This window comes from Sitophilus oryzae, unplaced genomic scaffold, assembly GCF_002938485.1.
Source record: "Sitophilus oryzae breed Bouriz unplaced genomic scaffold, Soryzae_2.0 scaffold_1447_pilon_pilon, whole genome shotgun sequence".
Classification (NCBI taxonomy): Eukaryota; Metazoa; Arthropoda; class Insecta; order Coleoptera; family Curculionidae; genus Sitophilus; species Sitophilus oryzae.
The window spans coordinates 763,966-789,189 of record NW_022146112.1 but is presented as its reverse complement, the minus strand read 5'-3'; the positions used below and the strand labels follow the sequence as shown (position 1 = coordinate 789,189).

Genomic DNA, 25,224 nt, shown 5'->3' with positions numbered 1-25,224 from the left:
TCTTAATTTGGTCTTGTATAAACACAGGTATAAAACTAATAAGATTAAAACTCAAGCTTCACCATATTGTCAAGATTTGGCATTATAGGAAACAAGAAATTACAGTAAATTAAGAAAAGAATATCAAAGTTCACGATATTAAATACTGTAATGTATTCTAGGACACAAACCATCTCCCTTCTAAAGAGAAAAAGATAAAATATAAAGTTTAATTTAGTCTTATCAATACACTCTTCGATAAAATATGTCTAAAATTGCTATTAATCCACTAACTTGATATTTTTAAGAAATTATATGATACAAACATTAAACATTATAATCAAAGTATATTATATTAGTAACATTATAGGTAAAATATTACCTCTATCTCCCATTGACGTGTATTGTTCTATAAGACTCGTCATGGTAGTACTTCAATACATCAATACATATGTATAATCAAAACTATTGTTGCCTGTAAATAACTAGAAATTAAATAACTTGAAAGAAATAAAATAATTCTAATAAGTTTAAAACCATTAAGAAAAAATCCGTAAATGATAATTTTTAATTCTAATGTAAATATATAAATGTTATTATTATTACACTTTTATATATTCATAATACTTTCATTTCACAATCTTCATTATCCTTCTTACCTTAATTTTTGATATCAAGATAAATCTGAAATTATAAAATTAATTATAGATTTTGTATTATTAAAACATTTGTTTTTAACTAAAAATAATTCGAAAATAAACTGCAATTTGGCAACATCGACGATGTGCGCTTGCGTAGTATCGATGATCAAATGCAGCAAATATGGGCTTAAGGTCAGCCACCGGATCCACACGTTTACCAAAAAAAGGATAGATGCTAATTGAATATGTAAATGAAGAATTTGAACACAGGCTTGTGTAAAATGGTGGGTTCATACAGCCAAATAAAATAAAATAAGAATAAAATAAAATAAGAAATAAGGAATTCTTATTTGTGTGCGTTCATACAGTCAAATAAAATAAAATAAGAAATATATATTTGCTCATGCGCAGTACGATGAGGCTGGATAAAAGTTAACTTTTACGATTGTTTATAGTAATTTTACTATTTATAGTATATTTATTTATTCGTTGCCTACTATATTATACATTTTACTTATGTGAAATTATAAAATAAATTAAATCCAAACTGAAAATATTTGTAGGTTAGAATTAAGCGTGCGCAAAGCCGTTTTCACATAAAATAAAACAAGAAGTTAAAAGATAAAGACTTCTTATTTTATTTGTTATTTTATTTGGCTGTATGAACGCATGTACGGTATCCCATATAACCATAATATAATATAATATAAAATAAAATAAGAATAAAATAAAATAAAATAAGAAAGTTGGTTATATGGGATACCGTACAATCCCATATAACCAACTTTCTTATTTTATTTTATTTTATTCTTATTTTATTTTATTTGGCTGTATGAACCCACCATAAGGGACGGACCCTGACTTAATAACAACCCTAACGCCTGCAATGGGTGGGCAACCCTCTTACTATGCCGGAGAGTCCTAGCACGTTGGGCCTATAGTGAGAAACGGCGAAGAAATGACCAATGACACTAATGACAGATGTAAGAAAACAAAATATTGAATTTGAAGAAGTCTAAAATCTAAAATAGAAACGGAAATTTAGTCCTCATTCATCGTAAAATATATAAAGTGAAAATTATAAAATAAAATGTCAGCCTTTCCAGGCAGTATAGCTTTCGATGAATATGGTAGACCTTTTATCATACTTCGAGATCAAGATCAACAAAGACGATTAACCGGAATTGATGCCTTAAAGGTAGGTTATATTTTTGTTTAAATTGTGGGAGTGTCAAAAAGAATGTTTCTCTTAAGCCTTATAATTCTCAGTAAAATAGTTGTATTTTATTGTATAATACAACAATATGTTCAGTTAGGAAAAAATAATACATTATCAACCTTTTTTTCTAGTCTCATATTCTGGCTGCCAGGCAAATTGCAAACACAATTAGGACTTCTTTGGGCCCTAAAGGTCTAGATAAAATGATGATTTCGCCTGATGGTAAGATTTACTATGGATTGGAATTTACGGTTTAATTAAAGATTTTAAATCTTTATCTGTAGTGTTATTTATGTATATGTAGTATATTACAAAAAATTTAATAGGTGATGTCACTGTTACAAATGACGGGGCAACCATTTTAAAACTGATGGATGTTGAGCACGAGGTTGGGAAATTGTTGGTTGAATTATCTCAATCTCAAGACGATGAAATTGGTAATTTACACATTAAATATAAATACTCAGGTACTAATTTATATACTTTTTAGGTGATGGAACAACTGGCGTTGTTGTTCTTGCTGGGGCATTGTTAGAGCAGGCTGCTACTTTATTGGATCGTGGCATTCACCCCATTAGAATAGCTGATGGGTTTGAGATGGCATGCCAAACTGCTGTTTCTCATTTAGAGAAAATTGCAGAGTTGTTCCCTGTTTCAGACAAAAACCCAGAACCTTTGATTAAAGTTGCAATGACTACTTTGGGTTCAAAAATAATCAACAAGTGTCACAGGCAAATGGCTGAGATTGCAGTCAATGCAGTATTAGCTGTAGCCGATTTAGAACAAAAAGATGTTAATTTTGAATTAATTAAAGTGGAAGGAAAGGTGAATGAATATATTCAGTTCATAAGTTTTCAAATAAAATAAGTGTGTTGTATTTATTTTTTAGGTGGGTGGTAAACTTGAAGATACAGTATTAGTTAAAGGTGTTGTGATTGATAAAACCATGTCACATCCTCAAATGCCTAAAGAACTTAAGAATGTGAAATTGGCAATTCTCACATGCCCATTTGAACCACCAAAACCAAAAACAAAACATAAGTTGGATGTTACTGATGTTGCTGGATATAAAGAGCTCAGACAGTATGAACAAGATAAATTTAAGGAAATTGTAATTTGAACACATATCAATTCGTCATCAGGTTGCTAAATTAAAGGTGTTTTTTTCTAGGTTGGCCTTGTGAAAAAGGCCGGAGCTACCTTAGCTATATGTCAGTGGGGATTTGATGATGAAGCTAATCATCTTTTGCTACAGCAACAGCTTCCTGCTGTGCGTTGGGTAATAAACTTCTAATGTTTATATATATATTGTTTTATTTACATTTAGAAATTTGTAGGTTGGAGGTCCAGAAATTGAATTAATAGCAATTGCTACTGGTGGACGCATCGTGCCCAGGTTTGAAGAACTCAGCCCTGAAAAGTTAGGATCTGCTGGTTTAGTTCGTGAAATATCATTTGGAACCACTAGTGACAAAATGCTTATAATAGAAGAATGTTCTAATTCAAGGTATTTGAAATTAAAGTTTAAAGTTTAAAAATAATGTGATCAAATAATAATAGTTTTATTTTTATAGAGCGGTCACTATTTTAGTTAGGGGAGGAAATAAAATGTTAGTTGAAGAAGCTAAAAGAAGTTTACATGATGCATTGTGTGTAGTCCGAAGCTTAGTACAGGTAACACATCTATGTCACATATTTTTTTGCTCTCTTTGTTTTTTTTATATTTTATGGTTAATATTGATACTTTGCTTGTTTTAAAACTAACCAGCAATTTTGCATACTAAGTAAAAGCCCTGTTATTTTGCAGGAATCCATCCATTCTTGCAAAATTGTGGGCAACCATCAGCTAGTTTACAATCTAACTGATGAGTTTGCAAAATGCAAACTATCTACAAAATCTGGTAAAAATGGGGATTTTAAGTCCTTAGATTATAATTACATAGATTCTCTTAGTCATTCATAAATCATGTTAAAACCTAGAATCTAAGTAGAATGTGACATAATTCATTCAGAGTTCTTAGTCAGACATTTACATGACAAGTATTATTACATACATAATACTATTATTACATATTATACATTTACAGACAAGTATTATGGGTTACATACCTATATGAAAATCTTAATTTTAAACCTATTTCATATAGTGGAGTAAAATCACTAAGAAAAGTCGCTTCCTTCTTGAAAAAATTTTTTTGAAGGTATAACTACATAAAATGGTTATGAGATGATCGGTTAGGGCTTTGTGCATGTGAAATGACTAATTACGACCTTTTTGGGGGGGTCAGAAATTTTTTATACCGGAAAGTGTCAAAAATCTGTCAAAATGGATAAAAATGTTTTTTTATATTTCCTACGCGATAACTCCTAAACTTATCAACTTATTCACAAACTCTTTTTTTTTAATCGATTGAGAACACATAGGCGGTGATAGCTGAGGTAATTAAAATTCCATAGTAAGAGTTTTTTTTAGAAAATGGATTAAACTTCAAACATTAACTTTATTGTATCATGATTTTCGGTAAGCGAAAAACTTTTTTATTTGAAGGAATTTTTACATAGTATCTGCGTATGAAATAAAGAAAAAATATTAAAAAAGTTTTTAAAACTTGTTACAACCTTCTATTACTAATATTTTTATAGTTATTCTGATTTAAAATTATCATTATCCCGTGCGCGCCCTATAGTTAGACGCCGCGCTATACCGCCCGGCCTGCATCACCTTGTACGGCGTGCTAGATGTGGCGGATGTGGCATTAATTTATGTTTTAGAATAAATGTAGAAAATTCTTTTTAAATAATTATTTAATGTGTGAGTGTCCATATGTAGGTGTCGATTTAATATGACATATTTTTGTAATATTTTTTTATGAAAACATTGAAAAGTTGTTTGAATTTTGATGCTTGAAGTTTGCATCGGATTGAAATTCTTTTATTAAACTACGAATTTCTTCTTTTAATATAGGTCTTATTATTTGTGTTTTCTAATTTTGCTCTTCATACCACTTACATAAAGATTAAAACAAAATCTTAAAAAGGGCATCGGCAACTAAAGTTAGTCCTCGAATAGCCCTGGAATATTATTTTTCATAAAAAATGTCTATGTATACCTATGTGGCGGATTCATCTTTCCAAAAAAATCCTTTATGGGTATTTCGCCACTGCACAGCAAAAAAATCTACAAAATAAAATAGTTATTTTTTGTAAACACTTCTGCGTTAAACCTAAACGGACACTGCTTGTCAGAAGTTATGTTTACAGTTATACAAATTTGTTTAACAAAGTTTATCACTTTCCGTCGTCGGAAGCAAAAAAAAATACAAAGAATAAAGAAAAAAAAACTATTTAAAATATTTAAATTCAACTATTCGAGAACACTTTACTTTTTTAAAAAAGATACGTCTACAAGAAAAAAACAACGAACAAGAACGTCAACGGTTTCTTGTAGACGTATCTGTTTTAAAAAAGTAAAATGTTCTCGAATAGTTGAATTTAAATATTTTAAATAGTTTTTTACATTATTCTTTGTATTTTTTTTGCTTCCGACGACGGAAAGAGATAAACTTTCCGAAACGTTAAGCATTTTTTTCTTTGTTAGGCAAATTTGTATAACTGTAAATATAACTTCTGACAAGCAGTGTCTGTTTAGGTTTTTGTAGATTTTCTTGCAGTGCAGTAGCGAAATACCCATAAAGAATTTTTTTTGGAGAGATGAATCCGTCACATAGGTATAGACATTTTTTATTATTATTATAATTGCAGAATAGATTTTAACAACGCAAAAATTATACTGAAAGAATTTTCATCTTACATCATTTTACAAGTATTTTCGACGTAATTATCTGTTTCCGCAAAAATGGCAAAAATCCATCTCCAAAAATATATCCAATACTGACTAAAAAAGCCAGATAAAGGATTCCGTCTAGCACAAATGTTAATTTCCCATGTAATAATTTAGGATTATTCCGTAATATTTCGCGAGCTTTTAAATAAATGACCTATAGTGTGCTATTATATAAATATGGTTTTGTTTTAAAGTTTGAGCTAAATCTACTAATCATACCATTGAAGTATATATGGTATCACATTCGGTAGGTGGATTGTTTATAAATGGCAAGTATAATATTTTGAAAACAAAAATTTCGTTGTCAATTAAAGTGTCGTTAAAGTCCATAAAAAAGCACACATTTCACAAACAATAAAAGCGGGAAGAGATATTATAAAAAATGCTTATTTAAGTCCAAGTCAGTGAAAAATTCATCCAATGTATAGTCTGCTTTCTTAATTAAAAATGTCGTTAAAATGTCACTCGCCGCGTAGCGCGAACGCTAAGCTTGTTGCAAAATATGTTGTTTACAAAGATAGTATACTTGCCAAGCATACAAATACTGGCGTACTTGCCAAGTACACGAGATGTCAGAATTCAGAATCCTAAATATCACAATGTTTGTTTATATAATCCCAAACAAATCAAAACTAAATAGTTTTGATTTGTTTGGGATTATTAGTTAGTTCGCGCTACGCGGCGAGTGACAAATATTTGCACAAAAAAAACCACTCACACCACATGGCAAGTATATCCAAATAACAAATGCTTGTACAAGTACACGAGTCGTCAGAGTCCACCGTAATAAAAATAAACTTTAATAAATAATAATAGAAATGTACGATTTTTGATGGTCATAAACGGTTATAAACTTTAATGAATACCTACGTATCTATTTTTTTATTAAATAATTCAATCATTTTTTGATTTACATTTTTTTGTGTCTCACCACAAACTAACTTAAACAGATGCGACACCTTATGGGAAATTTTGTGTTCAAAAAGACCTATGTTCGGAAGTGCGACGACAGAGCGGCGATACCGTCGATGAAGGCAAAATATTCGGCCAAACAAACAGCCGTGGTGACTTCAAATCGTTCCCGCACACCCCCTTCTGTAAGCTTCCATTTCTTTCGTTCTTTCTCGCATTTAACCTTGCCTTTGATACACCGCGCCGCCTCGTCTGGCCGTCGCAGCCGACGTACGATTATAAAGTCAAAGCGAGATTGCCAGCTTGAATTTTTTTTATGTGAGAATTAAATATTATATGTACTTGTATTAGCGCTTTCTCCTGGATAATAATAAATAACAATAATTACATGATGTTAGGAAATATCAGCTAATATTTATTTGTAAAGTATGAGAAATTTACAAACTTTAACAATGGGTTAAGATCAATACATATGTATAAAGAAAATGACGATATCTTTAAAATTAAAAATGATATAAAATATCAGAAATATAAAATTCTTAAAGAATAGGATCTTTGTTGTCAGCTTGCCGTTTGTATTTAGCTGTACTTCCAGCTGTTAATTTCAAATATTAATCTAAAGTCTATCTACTATTAGACAGCTTAAATTATCTTTAATTATTTTTATATCCTGCTTGTTAATAGTTTTATGCACTACTATCATTTTATTTGATATTTTAAATTGATTTAAAATTTAGCAGCTGATCTTTTATATAGCAAATAGGTAGTTTTATGATACAGACACGGCATATTGTTTGCATGTGCCATGATACCGATATAGTTTATACAAATTGGTAAGTAGAATTGGCAACAGTGTCCTAGAAAAAGAAATATGGGAATCTAAGATGGGAATATTGAAGGCTTTCAGAGGATTTTTAAGTCAGTTTTTTCAGTTGTTTCACATGGATATTACATACATCATTATTATTAGCTGTTTCCGATTTTAATTTTCTGTTGGGTTTTGTTGGTTTACATTTAGTTAGTTCACGGTGTTCTTAGTATTGTTTTAGTTAATTCAGCTATTCAGTTTAAGTTTCTTGTTTTGATTTTATTTAAAATGCTTTTAAAAAAATGTGCATTCAATGGATGAGAAAACACTAAAAACTGAAGAAGATACATTTTTTAGATTTTCTAGGACTAAATTATATCAAAAACTGTGGGTGTTTTTTTCCGAAAATACCTAGATTTTCTAATACGAAAAAAGCGAATAGACATACAGTTCGATCAAATAATCGACTTATTAACTACATAAACTTTGTAAAAATATTATACTTCTATGCCAGGTAGTAATAAATTTTCATACCAACTTTCACCCCTATATCATCCCCGAGATGAGGAATTTTCAAAAATTTCCATTAACATACAAACTGGATAAAATGTTCTCACATTTATGTCCTGAGCCTGAGAAAAAACAATATGGCGATATTATTATATAACTTGGTAATATTTGACGGGTAGTTTCATCTCGTTGGAATTTGACTTTCGAAAAATCTGTTTGTCAAAAATAATTTTTTTTACGTCAAGCAGTTAAGCAGAATCGTAGTTAATCAATTACCCAACTTTTTGGAACACCCAGTATGATTTTTTAAAAAAATTCAAAATATGTAAAAAAACAAAATAAATTATGCGTGTCCAAGCGTTTTCCCGAAAGACTAACCGTTTTTTAAATAACAAATATTGTAATATTTGAGGGGCATTTTCACCCTCTTGGAATCGAGAAACCCCTCCTTATGGAATCTCTACACCCCACAGTCAATCCGTTTGCCAAAAATCATCAGCTTTAAACGTCAAGCAGTTTAAGCAGATTTTTAAATAAAAAATATTCTAATATTTGAGGGGTGGTTTCACCCCCTTAGAATTCGAATTTCGAAAAATCCCTTCTTATCGAACCTCTACACCCTAAAGTCAATCCGTTTTCCAAAAATCAGCTTTTTACGTCAAGCGCTTTAAGCAGGATCGTGATTAATCAATGACCAGATTTTTCGAAACACCCTGTATACATTTTTAAAAATCTTAAATTATGTAAAAAAAAATAACATATACGTGTTTAAGCGTTTTTTCGGAAACTTAACCGTTTTTTAAATAAAAAATATTGTAATATTTGAGGGATGGTTTCACCCCCTTGGAACTGGAATTTCGAAAGATTTCTTCTTTTCGAACCTCTACACCCTAGAATCAACCTGTATGCCAAAATTGAGCTTCTTACGTTGAGTGGTTTGAGCAGGATCGTGATTAATCAGTGAGTCAGTCACTTAAGAATTTTATATATTAGTAGGTATAGATTGTGAATGTATCAAAAATTGAAAAAAAACTAATGAAATTAAAATCATCTCTATTTGATTCCGAACTACAAAATTCCCTCTCTATTTTCTACACGAACGAGGCGTGGCTTCTTAGAAACACCAGTACACCTCATCACTGAGTGCGCCGAGACGACAACCATTCGTGCCATGAATTTTGGTACGACTGATATTGGAGATGGAGAACTACCCTCTATAAAGCCGTCCCAGATACTGGCTTTTGTCAAAGCCCTGGGACTGTATGATGAGTTATGATTCAAGAAAGGGGGACACAATGGATCTGTAAGGTCGAAGTGATTAACCCCCCTCCCACTCATTCTAAATTCTAAATTCTAATCCTGGTTTATGATAAATTATTCAGCCCTATTGGCAAAAGAAATACTGACTATGGAATTTTAGCGATCATATCAATTTTATTATCAATGAATTAATTAAAATTTTTTATTAAAATAGTTTACAACATAAGATACCGGTTTGTCTAGATGTTAATTTGTGATGTTTGCCCCTTTTTCTTATTTTATCATATCTCAAAAATATTATAATATCAAAACCGTTCTATTTAACTAGTTTTCTTTTTGTTAATATAATATATCAACAATTATTAATTAATATATTAAGCATACATCATCTTGCCTTTTTCCGCAGCATTTATGATTATGATAGTTTTTAGGTCTCGTTACACTAGGATTTAAAAAAAAACTGTCATTTTTGTTTATTGTTTTTCTGTAAATTAAAGAGTCGATAACTAAATAATTTATAACGTACAGAATTTACTAAATTTCAAACTGCAGGTATAATGCACATAATCAGAAATAGACCTACGGAACATCGCGTCCGCTGTGCCGCCAAATAAAATCAAAGTCTCGGGCGGCGAGGCCCGAGTGGTCTCGCGCGCGGCCTATTCGTAAATTTAATTTAGGATAACTAGAAAAGTATTAGCATTAGAAGATTGTACCAAGTTTTAAAAACTTTTTCAATATTTTTACTTTATTTCATACGCAGATACTATGTAAAAATTCCTTCAAATAAAAAAGTTTCTCGCTTACCGAAAATCATGATACAATAAAGTTAATGTTTGAAGTTTAATCCATTTTCTAAAAAAAACTCTTACTATGGAATTTTAATTACCTCAGCTATCACCGCCTATGTGTTCTCAATCGATTAAAAAAAAGAGTTTGTGAATAAGTTGATTAGTTTAGGAGTTATCGCGTAGGAAAGGTAAAAAAACATGGTTATACATTTTTGACATTTTGCTGTATAAAAAATTTCTGACCCCCCCAAAAAGGTCGTAATTAGTCATTTCACATGCACAAAGCCCTAACTGATAATCCTGTATAGATATCATGTAGTTATACCTCCAAAAAAATTTTTGACACATTTTGATATCGTTTTTACTCCACTAATATGTTGCTTAAGAAACTCAGTTATTACAATTCTCTGACCCTTGTCTATATATTCCAAATACAAGGATATTACAAAAGAAATTTAAGGTATAAGTAGTTATAATCATGTGCTGATTACGCTAATGTCCTTGGCGAAACGTGGATGCATATCATAAATGCATAATAAAGCCTTTTAGGAGACCTAATGTGGTTAATTTGTATATTTTTTAATTCTTTTAAACTTATTTCAGCACTCGGATTCTACGGAATACTGTAAATCGTCGCCGGCCGTCCAATACCTCCAATGTAGCAAAAGTATAATTTTACAGTTGAAGCAAAAAACTCAATAGAGCTAAACAAAGTAACATTTTAACAAATTAATTCTTATTGGTTTACCAATTATTAAAATTAAAAAATAGAACAGGATAAAGTTTCATGTACGGGACAGTTTTCTTATATTTTTAAATAATTTGACACCAGTGGCGGCTCGTCAGGGTAGGCAAGGTAGCCTACCCTGAAATTTTGGCAAAATTTAAGCGGTTTATTACATTACATTATTTACTATTAATGTTGCCAATACATAAAAATACTGTTAATACACGGAAGTGTGTTTTAATAATCAATATTATTTTAATATTTGTGGTCTTGTATATTAAAATATTCACTGTCGCTGGCGTACGCTCACTGTGCCGCTGCGTTAACTGAAGAATTTTGACTGTTGGAGTTCGAGTGCCTTTGTTCGGCGATTTCTGCATCGCCTACTATCAGAGTCGATGCACGACGTACGCCAGTCTTCTGTGTCTGTCTAACTCATCGTGCGGTAGCGACGCGACGTAAGTCGGAGTTGTATCGTATTAAGGCGGGACTTAGGCGAAATCTCCGGTCGCCTTCGCATGAAGTCCTGGAGGCCCGGTAGGCTTAGAAGTTAATGGGATATTCCCGATATTTCATAAGGGGATATATATCCACATTTAGTAACATGTTATATAACTGCTATTTAACAAGCTACATATCACATGTTAAAATACCTGGAACCGTCCACATTATAGTTTTCGTAATCATGAATCCTTTTGGCGAAAAAGAGGTTTAGCTCGCAGCAGCGGCGTGCATAATTATTTTTGAAAAAAGAGAAAGAAAGTTGAAAAAAACGGTTTTGAGTACGCCATAGCCTACCAGCAAGTACTAGATACAGTTGAACTCAATTGGCTTATCTTTTCAATACTTGCCTCGGCTGTTTCTCGTGGTGTGTTTCTGTTTTTTAAAAACATTAATAATAATAATAATAATAATAATATATACTTTATTTCAGAGTATGTTTCAAATATACAAATATAATATAAATGAACACAAAATGAAATGACGTCAAATACAACAATGTAACCCTATATTATTTTAATTCAAATAATCACTTACTGAATATGGTTCTAAGTTAATTAACAATTTTCTAACTTTTTTCTTAAATACTCTGTTGATTTGAATGCATTTAATTTCCCTCGGTAATTTGTTAAAACATTTTATGCACATGTAATATGCACCTTTTTCTGTTAGTGTAAGTCTGTGGACTGGAAAATCAAAATTGAGTGTCCTTGTATTATAGTTATGATTCTGTGAATGTTTTTTAAAAATTGACTTATTGTTAAATAAAAAAAGGATGCACTCGTATATGTACAGACCATACACTGTTAATAGACTATTAATTTTAAACACATTCCTACAAGAATCTTTAGAAGCCATGTTATAAATTAACCTTATTACTCTCTTTTGACAAATAAAGATTTTTTCTAAATTTTCAGTAACAGAACACCCACCCCAGAAAATAATTCCATATCTAATTACAGATTCAAAATTCGCAAAATATATTATCTTTAATGTATTTCTGTTCATGTACTGACTTATGACTCTAATCGCATAGGCAATTTTGTTCAATTTCAATGATAACTTGTTAATATGGTCAGTCCAATCCAAGAACTCGTCAATACAAATTCCTAAGAACTGCGTATTTGTTGCAATTGAAAGATCCAGTTATCTAGATTTATATTAGTGACTTTTTCTGCTCTATTCTGTTTTGTACTAAAAACTACTACATTGGTTTTTTCTTTGTTTAATAAAAGTTTATTTCCCAAAAACCATTTATTTGCTGCCTCAAACATTTTTATACCCTTACTCAAAATATCTGTATTGTCTTCCCCTCCTATCAGCATGTTAGTGTCATCTGCATAATTTATAATACTTCTGTCTACATTAGGCAGAATGTTACTTAGATCATTGATATATACAATAAAAAGAAAAGGTCCGACTATACTACCTTGAGGAACACCCAAGTTATTTTCCAAAATACTAGACTTAGCAGAATTGATTCCTTTTTGGATTATTACTCTTTGCCTGCGATTACTAAGGTACGACTTAAATAGTTGCAAGGCATTTCCCCTAATCCCATATCTTTCTAATTTGGTTAGAAGAAAACCTATATTTAATGAGTCATATGCCTTGGATAAATCCAAGAACATACCTAAAGCTCTTTTGTTGTCTTCTAATAAGTCCAGTATCCTACCTGTAAACTGAAAGATAGCTGTTTGTGTGGATCTCCCTTTGATGTACCCATGTTGAAATGTATTGAATAGTCCGCAAGAATACATAAAGTCTTTAGCCCTAGAACACATAGCAACTCAAATATTTTTGAGAAACCCGGAAGCAAACTGATGGGTCTATAATTTGTCAATGACTCTACGTCACCTTTTTTATATAATGGCTTTATTAAAGATAATTTTAACTGCTCTGGAAATATCCCATATCTAAAACTATTATTTATTATGTAACAAAGTATGTCTTTTAAGTAGAAAATACTATTTTTTATTATATTTGTGGGTATTAAATAACTTAAAAGAAAACCATTTTGAATTATCCACTTCATCTAAACAATGCAGTACCTGATTTGCATTTCTTTTGTTCCCTCTGGAATTGGTCTTATAGGTAACGCATTTTTTTTCTCAACTTTTTCTCTTTCCAAATACATTCTACGAAATGAAGATCGCTGTAATGTTATATGGAAAATTATATGGGGAATGTCATCGATTGTCATGTCCAAGCCAACTGGACGGGAGGCCGACTGGACGCAGTTTTTTTTTTCGATCATACAGTATTATTGACCAGTAAATAAACAAACCCAATATCAGCTCACCATACTAAAATTCTGTCGCGCACGTTCCTGAAAATATGAGCGGCTAAACTAGAAATTTAGCAAGTGTGGACGCGTTGTTTCATGTTACAATAGCAGTGTTGCACAACATCTTTTGATCTTTACCGACTTCAAATGGATAACATCTATCAAGTTATATCGCATCGAAATTTGCTAAATATGACTAAAAAATATGTAACATGTTATATAACTTTGCTATTTAGCAAGTGTGGACCGTCCTTAAGGGGATGTTTCATATGATTCATTATACGTAGCATTTAAAACTTTTATATGAAAATTCAAAAAACGTTTAAAGCAAATTGGAAACATTTTTCGGGCTTGTGCGAGATTATTCAAAATGATATAACAGGTTGTATTTCAGAACACGCCAGAAATAAAAGAATCCGAAATAAAAAAGCGCGTTATTTTATTCGATGCAAGAAGACGATACAACCAGATATTACAGAAAAGTCTCAGTCTCAGTGTGCTATTTCAATTCGATATGTTAATAAAAGCGGCTAAGTCAAATGTCTTTGCGAATTTTATTTTATGAAATATTAGACAACATTGTTATACATTTAGAAATAAGGTTTGCAGATAGGTACTCGTATGTCGCAATTATTTTTATTTATCTCTTGCGGATCCGAAATTTAAAGAATCCCATAAAAATTTCCAACGCATTTCACATCTGATTTAACAAACTTGCTATATTGATAAATTTCCAACGCATTTAATAGTGATTTAACGAACAAAAAATGTTATTGGCCAACCTAAATTAATGAGTAAATTGCAGGTATTAATAATAGATATAAAAATTTCGATTATAAAATAATTTAAGGAGAATAATCCTGGAAACAAACAGACGCAACTAAAATTTTGTCGCCTACCCAATCACAAGGGTCACGAGCCGCCACTGTTTGACACATTGGAGGTATTGTAACATTTTTTCGCGCCACATTAGAGTTATTGACCATTAATATCCCTTTGATTATAGGAGCAAACTTTTGGGAAACCAAATAAAACGAGTTTACAAATTTAATTTAAAACATTTATTAATTAGGAATATGAAAATAATCAAAATAATCCTTATTAAATTAAAAAAGAAACAAGAATTATTTAATTATTTTTAGTGTTTTTCTTTTTATTGGTATGTGGTAACGCATCGTAGAACTGGTGATGATCTTTCTCAATCACTTCTTTTAGCTCTTGTAAGTGGTTGTATTTGTCATTAGAAGTTGGTAATTAAGTTTTATATAAAAGTTTATATGATTCCAAAGCACGGACTTCTCTTTTGTACAGCAAATACTGCCAGTTTTCGGAATAATCCAATGCATATAAAACTTTACCATCGGGCAGATACTTTAATTGTCATATACCTACAACAAGGGGATCTAATTTACGTTTTCCTGGACGAATTAATGTAAATTTTGATGTCATAATATCATACTTCTTAGAGAATTATTAATCCAGAAACTTTATATTGTATGGTAACTCTCTTCGAGCCATACGCATTCTCGCAATGTATTCGGAAGGAGAATAAATAGGAGGATAAAAATAGTGCTCTAAAGCAGAATGCACCGAATCAGCCTCCATCATCGTATGTCCTTTTTCCAAAATTAACTGATGAACTGTTACCTTATGCTGGACAGCAAAGTCATTAAGAAGACTAGTTAAACACTTATTGCGGTTCTGGTAGTTACACCCGTCTGAAATTAATAAAGGTTTTAATCGATCCATTTAGCTTTATTGTTAAATAGTCAATAATACAGCTGGCAAATTCGTTTGAAGTTACACCACCATTACATTCGTCCCAAACATACAATGAAACTTCTTTATTATTCAAAGCATAAATGGTGAAGTTGTGTAACTGTAATTTCAACTTGTAATAGCTTGACGATGCTAATAATTTTGGACATGTCAAAACACTTTGCAGGTCCATTGTAACTACTAGATTTTCATCACCAACATTTTTTTTTAGTTTTACCTTTGCAACTCTTCCAGCCTTTTCTTTCTTGATATGATCATCGTACATTTCCTGAGATAAAGTTTTACATTCTACGAAAGCAATGCACGTATCACATTGGTCTTTACGAGGTTTATGTACTGATATTTTCTTTGCTTTTAGAATTTCTTTAAATAACGTAAGACTTGTATATTCGGTACATGTTTTGCTTTGAGACAAAGGAGTTATCAATATACTCTCGAGAAGAAGATGCACGACAGTAATGTGATGGAACTCTGGGGATTAAGTCTAGCCATTCTGTGACAGTAGCTATTAATTTTGCATGGAGAACATTTTGTCTTGTTTTTTTATGGAACCAGTCGAAGCATTATTTTCGGTAACCTGGACATCTTCTGTCGATGAATCAGCAAGCGGTTCACTTATTTCTTTAAGCCATCTTTTCAGAGAATCTTCACCCAAACATAGAGAATTTAAAAACATTTTATGGCATACTTTGATCCTTTCATTTTTTACTGTTGTAACAAAATAATCATGACCTTCCTTTTTTTAAAGTTTCTCTATGTTCCATAACATTTTTTTCTACGTCTACGAATAGGTCTAGTTTGTGCATGACTGGAAACAAATAATTTTTTTGCCCAAGAGTTGAGATTCCAGAAACGTTTAAAAAAAGCTCTTCGGTCTTCATCAGAAATGGAAGCGCACAAGAAAGATCTATTTGTAATTTTGTCTAATGCCTTATGGTTACAGCGTTCCCCCCTTTAGTTGTTTTGAGTTTTTTTCTACGCGACTTATAATTTTGTCTTTACTCCTTTTGTAGTCCTTGTAACTCTTGCCTCTTACACGTCTGGATTTTGCAGTATCCCGGCTCAAGCGCGAGCTTTTACTCTCAGCTTGTAGATCTAAATTTTTCTTTATCTTGTTCTCGTCCTCTTTCAATAGTTCTGTTTCCTTGTCGCCAGTTTTCAGGTTCTCGATTGGTCTGTGTTCTAAAGTCTCAAGCTCTCATCTTCCAAAACTTTTGAATTAATGTCAAATTCTGATTCTGAATGATCTCCAATTTCTGGTTCTTTTTCAATGATCTGCGTCTCAGTAACAATTTGAAACTTAGGATCAGAGTATTGTGCAGCATTTACATCCTGTACTGGAATAACTTCAAAGTCAATATCGGAAGCTTCTGTCTCGATTTCATTATTCACATTCAAAATGTTTTCGAAGTAGTCTTGTTCAAGATTGTATTCTGTTAGATTATTATTTGTACATTTACTGCCAACTATTTCAATATCTTCACTGAATATAAAATCTTTTTCTAAGGCCATAACAAATAACATATCTTACCGTTTTTTTTTATAAACAAACACAAATAATTTACTTAAATTAGTATTAATAATTATTGTTAAGAAATTGTCAACAAATCAATAACAATCTTTATAAGGTCATGGTAAATTATTAACTGCTGAATAATATCTCCAATGTGTGTATTGTAATACCTCTAATGTAACACAATATGCACATTGGAGATATTTCACCACCAATCAAAATAAACAATGTGACAAAAAACATACGATTTATTACACGGTCGGGTTTTTGGACCATGTCACACAGGAGGTATTACACACGATTGTTACGGGGTTATTAGTGCCATCTAGGTCTTACTCAAGGACTAGATGACTATGCACAAAACCGATTTTTCGCATATGTGTCGCATTGGAAGTATTGCACGGCCGGCGACGTAATACAAGTGGTACAAGTCAAAATAAAAAGTTATTAAACCCATATTTTTAAAATTTCACTTCAATTTTATTGAAAAAATAGATTGATTAAAATATACAGTCACCATTTTGTTGAAATATTTTGATCTTTCATTTCTGATACACCTTTAAAGCACCGAATATTAACAGTGCTTAAGGATGGTTTAAGACTTCCCCCGCCGGAAGCATATAAACATTCTTTACAGACCTACGGCACCAATAAAATTTACTTGGTTTTTATTGGTCAGCGTACGAAAGAAAGCTGAACGGCGGAAAGTAACGCCTGGGTGTAGGCTGTTCTGCAAGAGCACCTGTGGCTCCGTGACTGAGGCTATCGTTTCGTAATTATTACACCTCCGATATACCAACTTTCCCTAGGTTACAAACTGCCATGTTTGCCGACGATGTATTACTTTACGCCCACTCTCATCATGTAAACGCCGCAATACAACTTCTAACGTACAATTTAAACAAATTAGTACCATGGTACGAATCCTGGAAGCCTAAATTAAACAGGGATAAATGCGAATGTGCGGTAATAACCAAAAAACGTAAGGATGTCAATATAAACATACCCCTCAAAATTAAAAGAGCCCATTAAATTAGTAAATCATATCAAATACCTAGGCGTCACCCTAGATAGGGGCCTATCCTTTTGTAAACATGTGAGCTTAGTAATACATCCAGAGCAATGCAGGCCATGTATCCCCTAATAGCGCCCAGATCATCCCTCACACCGGAAAATAAAAGAATAATCTAGAAACAAATCAATAGACCAGTCATAACATATGCCGCTCCGGTCTGGAGCGGTATTTCCGACAAACAAATAGGTAGACTCCAAGTTTTACAAAATAAGTCACTTAGATGCATACACGGAGCCCCGCGCTACACAATCATTCGAGATCTACATATCCAAGCGAACATGCCATTAATAAAAGATTACATAACAGAACTCGCAAACAAGTTCTTTCTTTATAAAATTCAGGCCTCACCCTTAACAGAAAATTTAACCTCAATTAGGCAAATCCATCAAGTAACACATAAACCAATTTATGCAAGAACTCCATTATATTTAGACCAACCGTATATACTAAAACAAAAATACAAAAAAAATTATATTAACATTACATAAAAATAGTATATAAAACAAAAAAAAATCCGTGATTAAAACTACATTATTTTTAACCAAAATATACAAATATACACAATAAATAAATAAATAAATACCTATATGAATAAATTAAATCCAAATTAAATATTACTTCAAAGTAAAAACTGCCATCCAATAACCTTTTTTCTAGTCTTAATATAAACTCGGGTTTTTTATAGCAAGTCGCATTTTGTCCGGAGAATGCAAATAAAAAATCTTTAAAAAATTAGCAGAAACGTTCAAGTTTTATCAAGTTAAGCGAAAGCAATAATAAAAACAAAATAAACATGAAAGTCGTGCGCTGACGGACCTCGTTTCAAATATATCTTTTCACATTGTATAGTATAAGCTTATTAATTAGGTTAAGATAAATTTGAAGATAAACCGCAATTAATTATTTATGTGAAATAATTGTCTACTGTGGCACCTAACGGCCATGTGGCCGTAGAGTTGCTTGCCACCATGTGACAATATTATTATATTAAGCGCTGCAATGTAACTATATTAGTAATTAATAAAGACTGTTTGAAATTGAAATATCGCTTCGTAAGGGAATGGTCCGTGGTTCAAATCTCACGCCGGACCAAAACTTTTTTATATATTTTTTTCCTTATAGCGTGATTTGATTGCATTGGTTTCACTCTTTTTGGTTGGATTGGTTTAGTTATTTGGCGGGTTGGTTAGCGTGGTTATTTGGAGGGTGTTAATTCGTTGGTTAGTTGGTTATTTGGTGGGGTTGGTTGGTTTTTACTAATTTAGATTTGTTTTGAAAGATTCCAAAGGATGTCGCCGCTCTGCTGTGTTGTTTTCTTTCGTACGCTGACCAATAAAAACCAAGTAAATTTTGTTGGTGTAGTAGGTCTGTAAATAATGTTTATATGCCCGCCGGAAACATTGCGACCTGTGAGGCCTATTTTATTTGGGGAAATGGATGAAATTTAGTTAAAATTTGTTTTATTTAATCAAGCTGTATAATAAAATATTGTGATAAACTAAAAATTACTAAGGTCAAAAATAATCATTTGCAGTACTTAAATCACCCATTCGATAGCTATTATATGACAATCAACAAAACTTATATGACAATCCATAAACTTCAAAATACATACAAATTTTAAGGTGCCCGTTTTTCGTGCCGGTGAATGTAGTTACCGCTTACCCGCTATTGCAAATATAAGTGAATTTCAAAATAAAAAAGCTTTTAGTCAGTTGGTATTGTACCAATTATTCATTGTAGTCATAACATACCGATTTGGTCATTGAAACTGTGCAGTCTGGATTTTAACAAGACAGTGTTGTTAGACAGCTTAATGGAAAATAAAATGTATTAAAAAGGAGATAACACATTTCTTTTATGCGGTATTGCCGAATTTTGCATCAAAAATTCAAACTGCAGAAGTAGGCGTTTATGAAAAATATTGCAACATCTAGGGCTGGAAATTTATATTTGTCACTATGAGTTACTCATTTTACTACAGCTGTAATAGATTATATTTAGTTTAGATATACAGGGTGAGTTTCCTACGATGTTCTCTATGGGTATCTCGGAAACTACTGGAGATAGAGAGTCGGTTAAATGGGGAAAAAATTGCAGTTTTGTGAGGTCATAAATATGCGCCTTTCAGATTTTTGAAAAAGTTCATGGCTTACTAGATACATATTTCGAAAAAAACAAATTTCGGCTATTTTAAAAATTGTCCCTAATTCCATTATAAGCTATTTTAGACAAAAAGTTTTCAGATAAAAGTTGTAGATAACATCCTTAATGAGACTGTGTCCTCGGTTTTTTTCTAAAGTCTGTCATTTTTGACATATGACACAAACAGATGTTTTTTTAAATGGAAACCTTAGTTGGCCGTGACTTCATAAAAAGCGCCATTTTTAAGCTTTTCAGCGATATAAGCCATAATGTGTTTTCTTCGAAAAATTACTGAGTAGTCAATTCTTATAATTTTTAAACTATTTCACTGAGTTAGCCATGGAAACAAGTTTAATCGTCTTTGCTCTCATAAATGTGAAGCTGTCACATTCAACTTTGTAAATTAAAATAAACAAAAATTGTAAATATGAATTTTTCAAATGAAGAAAAGCGTGTAGGATTATTGGTTCAACTTTTCTTGGCCATACATTTTCGAGGATACGTTGACCGGTGACTGTTACGTTTTTTAGAGAACGGTTTTTAAGACATGTTAGGAAAAGTTAAATTTAGTTATAGCCAATTCTTATCTTTTTTGCCTAATTTCACTTAGATTACATGGTATTCTTATTCTGTTATGATTTATAACTTATAAAAAGTCAGAATATATTACTAAACGGTTCTTTACAATTTACATTACACAAACTAAAACTTAAAAAAATAATATCATTACATACATTTTAAGTTATTTTAGAAAATGTTCAAAAAATCCGCCATTGTTTTGAGTTGCATCTTTTTAAAACTGAATTTGTTCTATCTATTCTCACAAAAGGACCGGTCGACTTAATTAAACTTTTCTCGTACCGCCACTTCGAGTGCCTCTCTTCATAACTTCTTTTGTAAACCTTATTGTAAACTATACGGCATAAAAAATTCTAAAATGATCAGGTGATCTTCACCTTTTCCTATCCCTGCGTTTGTATAACTATGATATAAATAATTTTTAACATTTCTTTCATTATGGGGGGTGGGGGGTGGTGTGTCATAATGAAAGTCATGTTGGAACCACTCTATTGCGCGAGTATTTACACGCTTTTCTTCATTTGAAAAATTCATATTTACAATTTTTGTTTATTTTAATTTATAAAGTTTGGATGTGACCGCTTCACATTTCTGAGAGCAACGGCGATAGAACTTGTTTCCATGGCTAATTAAGTGAAATTGTTAAAAAATGATAAGAATTGGCTATAACTCAGTAATTTTTCGAAGAAAAGATATTATAGCTTATGTTACTAAAAAGCTTAAAAAATGGCGCTTTTTATGAAGTCATGGCCATAATGGTTTCTATTTAAAAAAACATATGTTTGTGTCATATGTCAAAAATGACAGGCTTTAGAAAAAAACGGAGGACACAATCTCATTAAGGGTGTGATTATCTACAACTTTTATCTGAAAACTTTTTGTCTAAAATAGCTTATAATGGAATTAGGGACAATTTTTAAAATAGCCGAAATTTGTTTTTTGAGAGAAATATCTAGTACGCCATGAACTTTTTCAAAAATCTGAAAGGCGCATATTTATGACCCCACAAAACTGCAGTTCTTTCCCCATTTAACTGACACTCTATCTCCAGTAGTTTCCGAGATACCCATAGAGAACATCGTAGGAAACTCACCCTGTATTATCATCATTTCAGCGGTATACATGAAAGCTTATATTTTTTTACACACATCTTCCTACAAACATAAAAAAAACGGCAACACTGTATGCCGCTTTTGATTTTGTCTGTCTGTCAACTGGTCATTTATATTATTCTCTGTTACACGCATTAAAATCTAGACTACATAAATTGGATGACCAGCAGGGTATACATTTTTCATGCTTAAGATCTAGTTTAAACAAATTTATTTAAATTGTATTATATGATTTAGGAACCTAGAGTTGTTTATGGTGGTGGAGCAGCTGAAATTGCCTGTAGTTTAGCTGTAGCAGCTCAAGCTGATCAGCTAGCCTCACTGGAGCAATATGCTTATAGAGCATTTGCTGAGGCTTTGGAAGCAATTCCATTGGCTTTAGCAGAAAATAGTGGGCTCTCGGCAATTCATGCACTTGGAGAAGTAAAGGTAATTTTAATTATAGTTTAATTAATTCCTTTTTATTGTTTATACTTTCTCTTTACAGGCTAAACAAGCCTCCTCTGGAGACCCAGCTCTTGGGATCGATTGTATGTTCACCGGTAATCTTAATATGCGGGAACAACATGTTATTGAATCTCTCAGATCAAAGAGGCAACAGTTATTACTTGCCACTCAGCTTGTCAAGATGATTTTGAAGATTGATGATGTCCGTTCACCTGGCAATCGTGAAGAATAAAATTGGCCTTTTTAACATGATTTAGTTTGTCTCACATTATTTTGAAACTATATATACATATTAAATATTTATATCAGTATATTAGAACTACATTACATATTTATCCCTATGTAGTATATTATATGTAAAGTATAAATATTTGTGTTATCAGTTAAAAGTGCATTTCTAATCATATATTTCATACAACTTACAATATTTAGTATTTATAACACACGGCAAAAATTAGTACTTTATTAATAATAAGTTAATAAATAAATGCTTTTCAAATTTTAATCTTTATGGTAAAATATTTTTATTGTCAACAGATTAGTACCAACAAAAAAATCAAATTACGTTGGGGCTAAATGAGGCACAGGCGTGTGTGAAGTTTCTGGGTATCTATCTCGACCCAAAACTACAATAGGCGCTGCACGTGAATGAAGTTGCAAAGACACTAAGTAAGAGTTTGTTCTTCGCTCTCTTGCAAAGAGCTTTTCTATTAGGACTATCAGAACGGCGTACTTTGCCGTGTTCCATTCTTCATTTGACTTATGCTTTGCTTGCCTGGGGCAATTCTGCCGAGACCGTTCGGCTATTCTCTTTGCAGAGAAAAGCAGTTAGGGTGCTGGCTGGTCTCGAATATCGGGATGACTGCAGGCGGCCATTTGTTGATCTGAAGATTCTAATGTTTCTTGTTCTTTTTGCCGTTTAAGGAATATCGTGAAATGTCATAAATAAAGGTCAGCGATAATTTCTCTGGATAATTTACACTGAATGTCAGCTGTAGTGTTCCCTGAAGTTCAGGGCCTGAACGCGTCCATTTTCTTTAACAGTAGTTGGGGCAGAGAAGAACAATCGTAGAGAAGCGACAAAAACCGGCATTATTGAAGCAGGGGGGGACCAAGTTTTGTGACCTTCAAATTGGCGTACGTGAGAGATAGCATGTTTATAGCTACCCCGAGAGAAATTCAATGAAGGCAAAAGAAATAAGAAAAACTGTACACTGAAAAAAACATGTGTTCAGTAAAAAGTATATTAGAAATATTTAGGAATCATATTGAATAGTAACTATCTTTTGTGAATCCCACGATTTGTGAATTTACCGCGTTCTAACCATTTTCTAACCTATTCCTTTTAGAGAGACATTTTCAAATCATATCTGATAATATTGTTTGCTTCGAAGTTAATATTTGAAAGTGTGTTTTTAAGTAAAACAATTTTAAGGAAAATTCGAATATTTATCAGCTGTTATCACAAGCGTTAAAACAAACCAAAAAGTAAATAACATGATTACAGTTGAGGGTTGGAACTGGGGTATTTCAACAGCAAAATAAAACACTAATTCACCACAATACACCAAAACACTTTACTTCTGCAGTGCATTAGCAGATGACTAAAACTAAAATGATTAAAAAACATAATATCTTTATAATATGAGAACATAGATGGTAGATTAAATTTAAAAGAAAGAACCAACCAAACCAAACCAAACCAAACTCAAAAAAAAATTCAGCGGTTCTGAAAATGCAAGCAAATTTTTTTTTCATTTTCAAAGAATCTCGGTTATTCTGGACTTTTTTGAAAAACGGTAAAGAGAAAAAATAGCTTCATTTATCGAGATCTACCAGCCTTGAAAATATTTACACTTATTTAAGACTCATCCTGTATATTAAGAAATCATATTTTACATAAAACCATATTATATTAAAGATAACAATTCAAATTAGCGTCGCTAATATATTATATATGCGATTAAATATTTCATTTTCTAATAGGTAGTTTTAATTTTCTAATTATTTTTTATTAAACGCTAACAAACCTGCATCTATTTTAAGTTTTAATAATATTTAGTTCTGAAGTTAGTTCTTTGTTAAAGTACTATTATGATAAGGATTAAATATAGAAAAATTAATTCAAAAAGATTAATTATATACAGAAATAAAGAAATAGTTAGATTTCAGGACTATATTCATAATGGCAACGCTGGCCGTATTCCGAAAACACGTTGAGATGACAGTTAGCATGTTTACCTCCCACTCCAAATTTTTAGGCGGGATTCGTTTTGTCGCTTCTCTACGATTGTTCTTCTGTGGTTGGGGTATGGGATTTCCTACGCTCGCTTATGGCGATCCATGTCAAGGATACTATATATAGGGATAAGGCTAGTTCGATTCCTATCTTCCTATACTGTTAGTTTTTTCCTCTGGCTTTTTTACGTTATTATCCATCACCCCCTCCACTCAAGACTAATCAACATGATATGGGCAAGGCAAATATGGCGGCGAAAGCAGCGCATTTTTAAATTGTTTACCTTTAACCTGAAAAGCCGGTAGTGGTTTCTCGTTCCGATTGCATACCAGAAATAATTAATTATCTCTAGTTTGTTGTGCTTCTGCAACACGTTTGTTTATTCTTAGTGTTCAGTGTTCAGTGCATGGTGTGATCAAAAAATTGTGATAAAATAAAATAAAAATCCAAACCAGATATTCCACATAGGGAACTTCAAACTTTTGTGCTTGTCGTACTCCTGTATTATTAAATATTTTAAAGTATGAACTAGAAGTATTTATCAAGATATTACACCTAAATGAGTAAAAAGCATTCACCGCCAGTCTGCATAGTACTTTATAATGGTTACTTAAAATAATCAAAAGATAGGTATTAAAGGGTTAACATTTTATTGTAGCATGCCTTTTACATGCTCTGTTCCAAATTATCACGGGAATTATAGAGGGGGACCCGAGGTTTCTGCTTTTATATACCCCAAAAATGACGAGCTTCGTAAAAAATTGTTGACAGCTATTAAAAGAGATAATTTCACTCCTACTAGTAGTTCTCGGGTAAGAAGTGCATTAAATATGCCTCAAAAAGGCCAAAGGCCCCA

At 31.9% G+C, this 25,224-nt stretch overlaps 1 protein-coding gene across 1 annotated transcript; it reads left to right on the top strand.

The window, feature by feature from the left end:
- The first annotated feature begins 1,576 nt into the window (after positions 1–1,576).
- Positions 1,577–22,634, top strand: LOC115877361 (T-complex protein 1 subunit epsilon). Its single transcript, XM_030893507.1, has 10 exons — positions 1,577–1,818; positions 1,971–2,061; positions 2,166–2,276; positions 2,330–2,664; positions 2,729–2,950; positions 3,011–3,118; positions 3,177–3,346; positions 3,414–3,513; positions 21,920–22,111; positions 22,170–22,634. The coding sequence occupies exons 1-10, from the start codon at positions 1,711–1,713 to the stop codon at positions 22,359–22,361; spliced, it is 1,629 nt and encodes a 542-aa protein (XP_030749367.1). The 5' UTR covers positions 1,577–1,710; the 3' UTR covers positions 22,362–22,634.
- Positions 22,635–25,224: the final 2,590 nt, after the last annotated feature.

Coding starts and splice junctions, on each gene's coding strand:
- LOC115877361 (XM_030893507.1), top strand. CDS start 1,711: ATGTCAGCCTTTCCAGGCAGTATAGCTTTCGATGAATATGGTAGACCT. Junction 2,062..2,165: donor AATGATGATTTCGCCTGATG/GTAAGATTTACT, acceptor AAAATTTAATAG/GTGATGTCACTGTTACAAAT. Junction 3,347..3,413: donor GAAGAATGTTCTAATTCAAG/GTATTTGAAATT, acceptor TTATTTTTATAG/AGCGGTCACTATTTTAGTTA.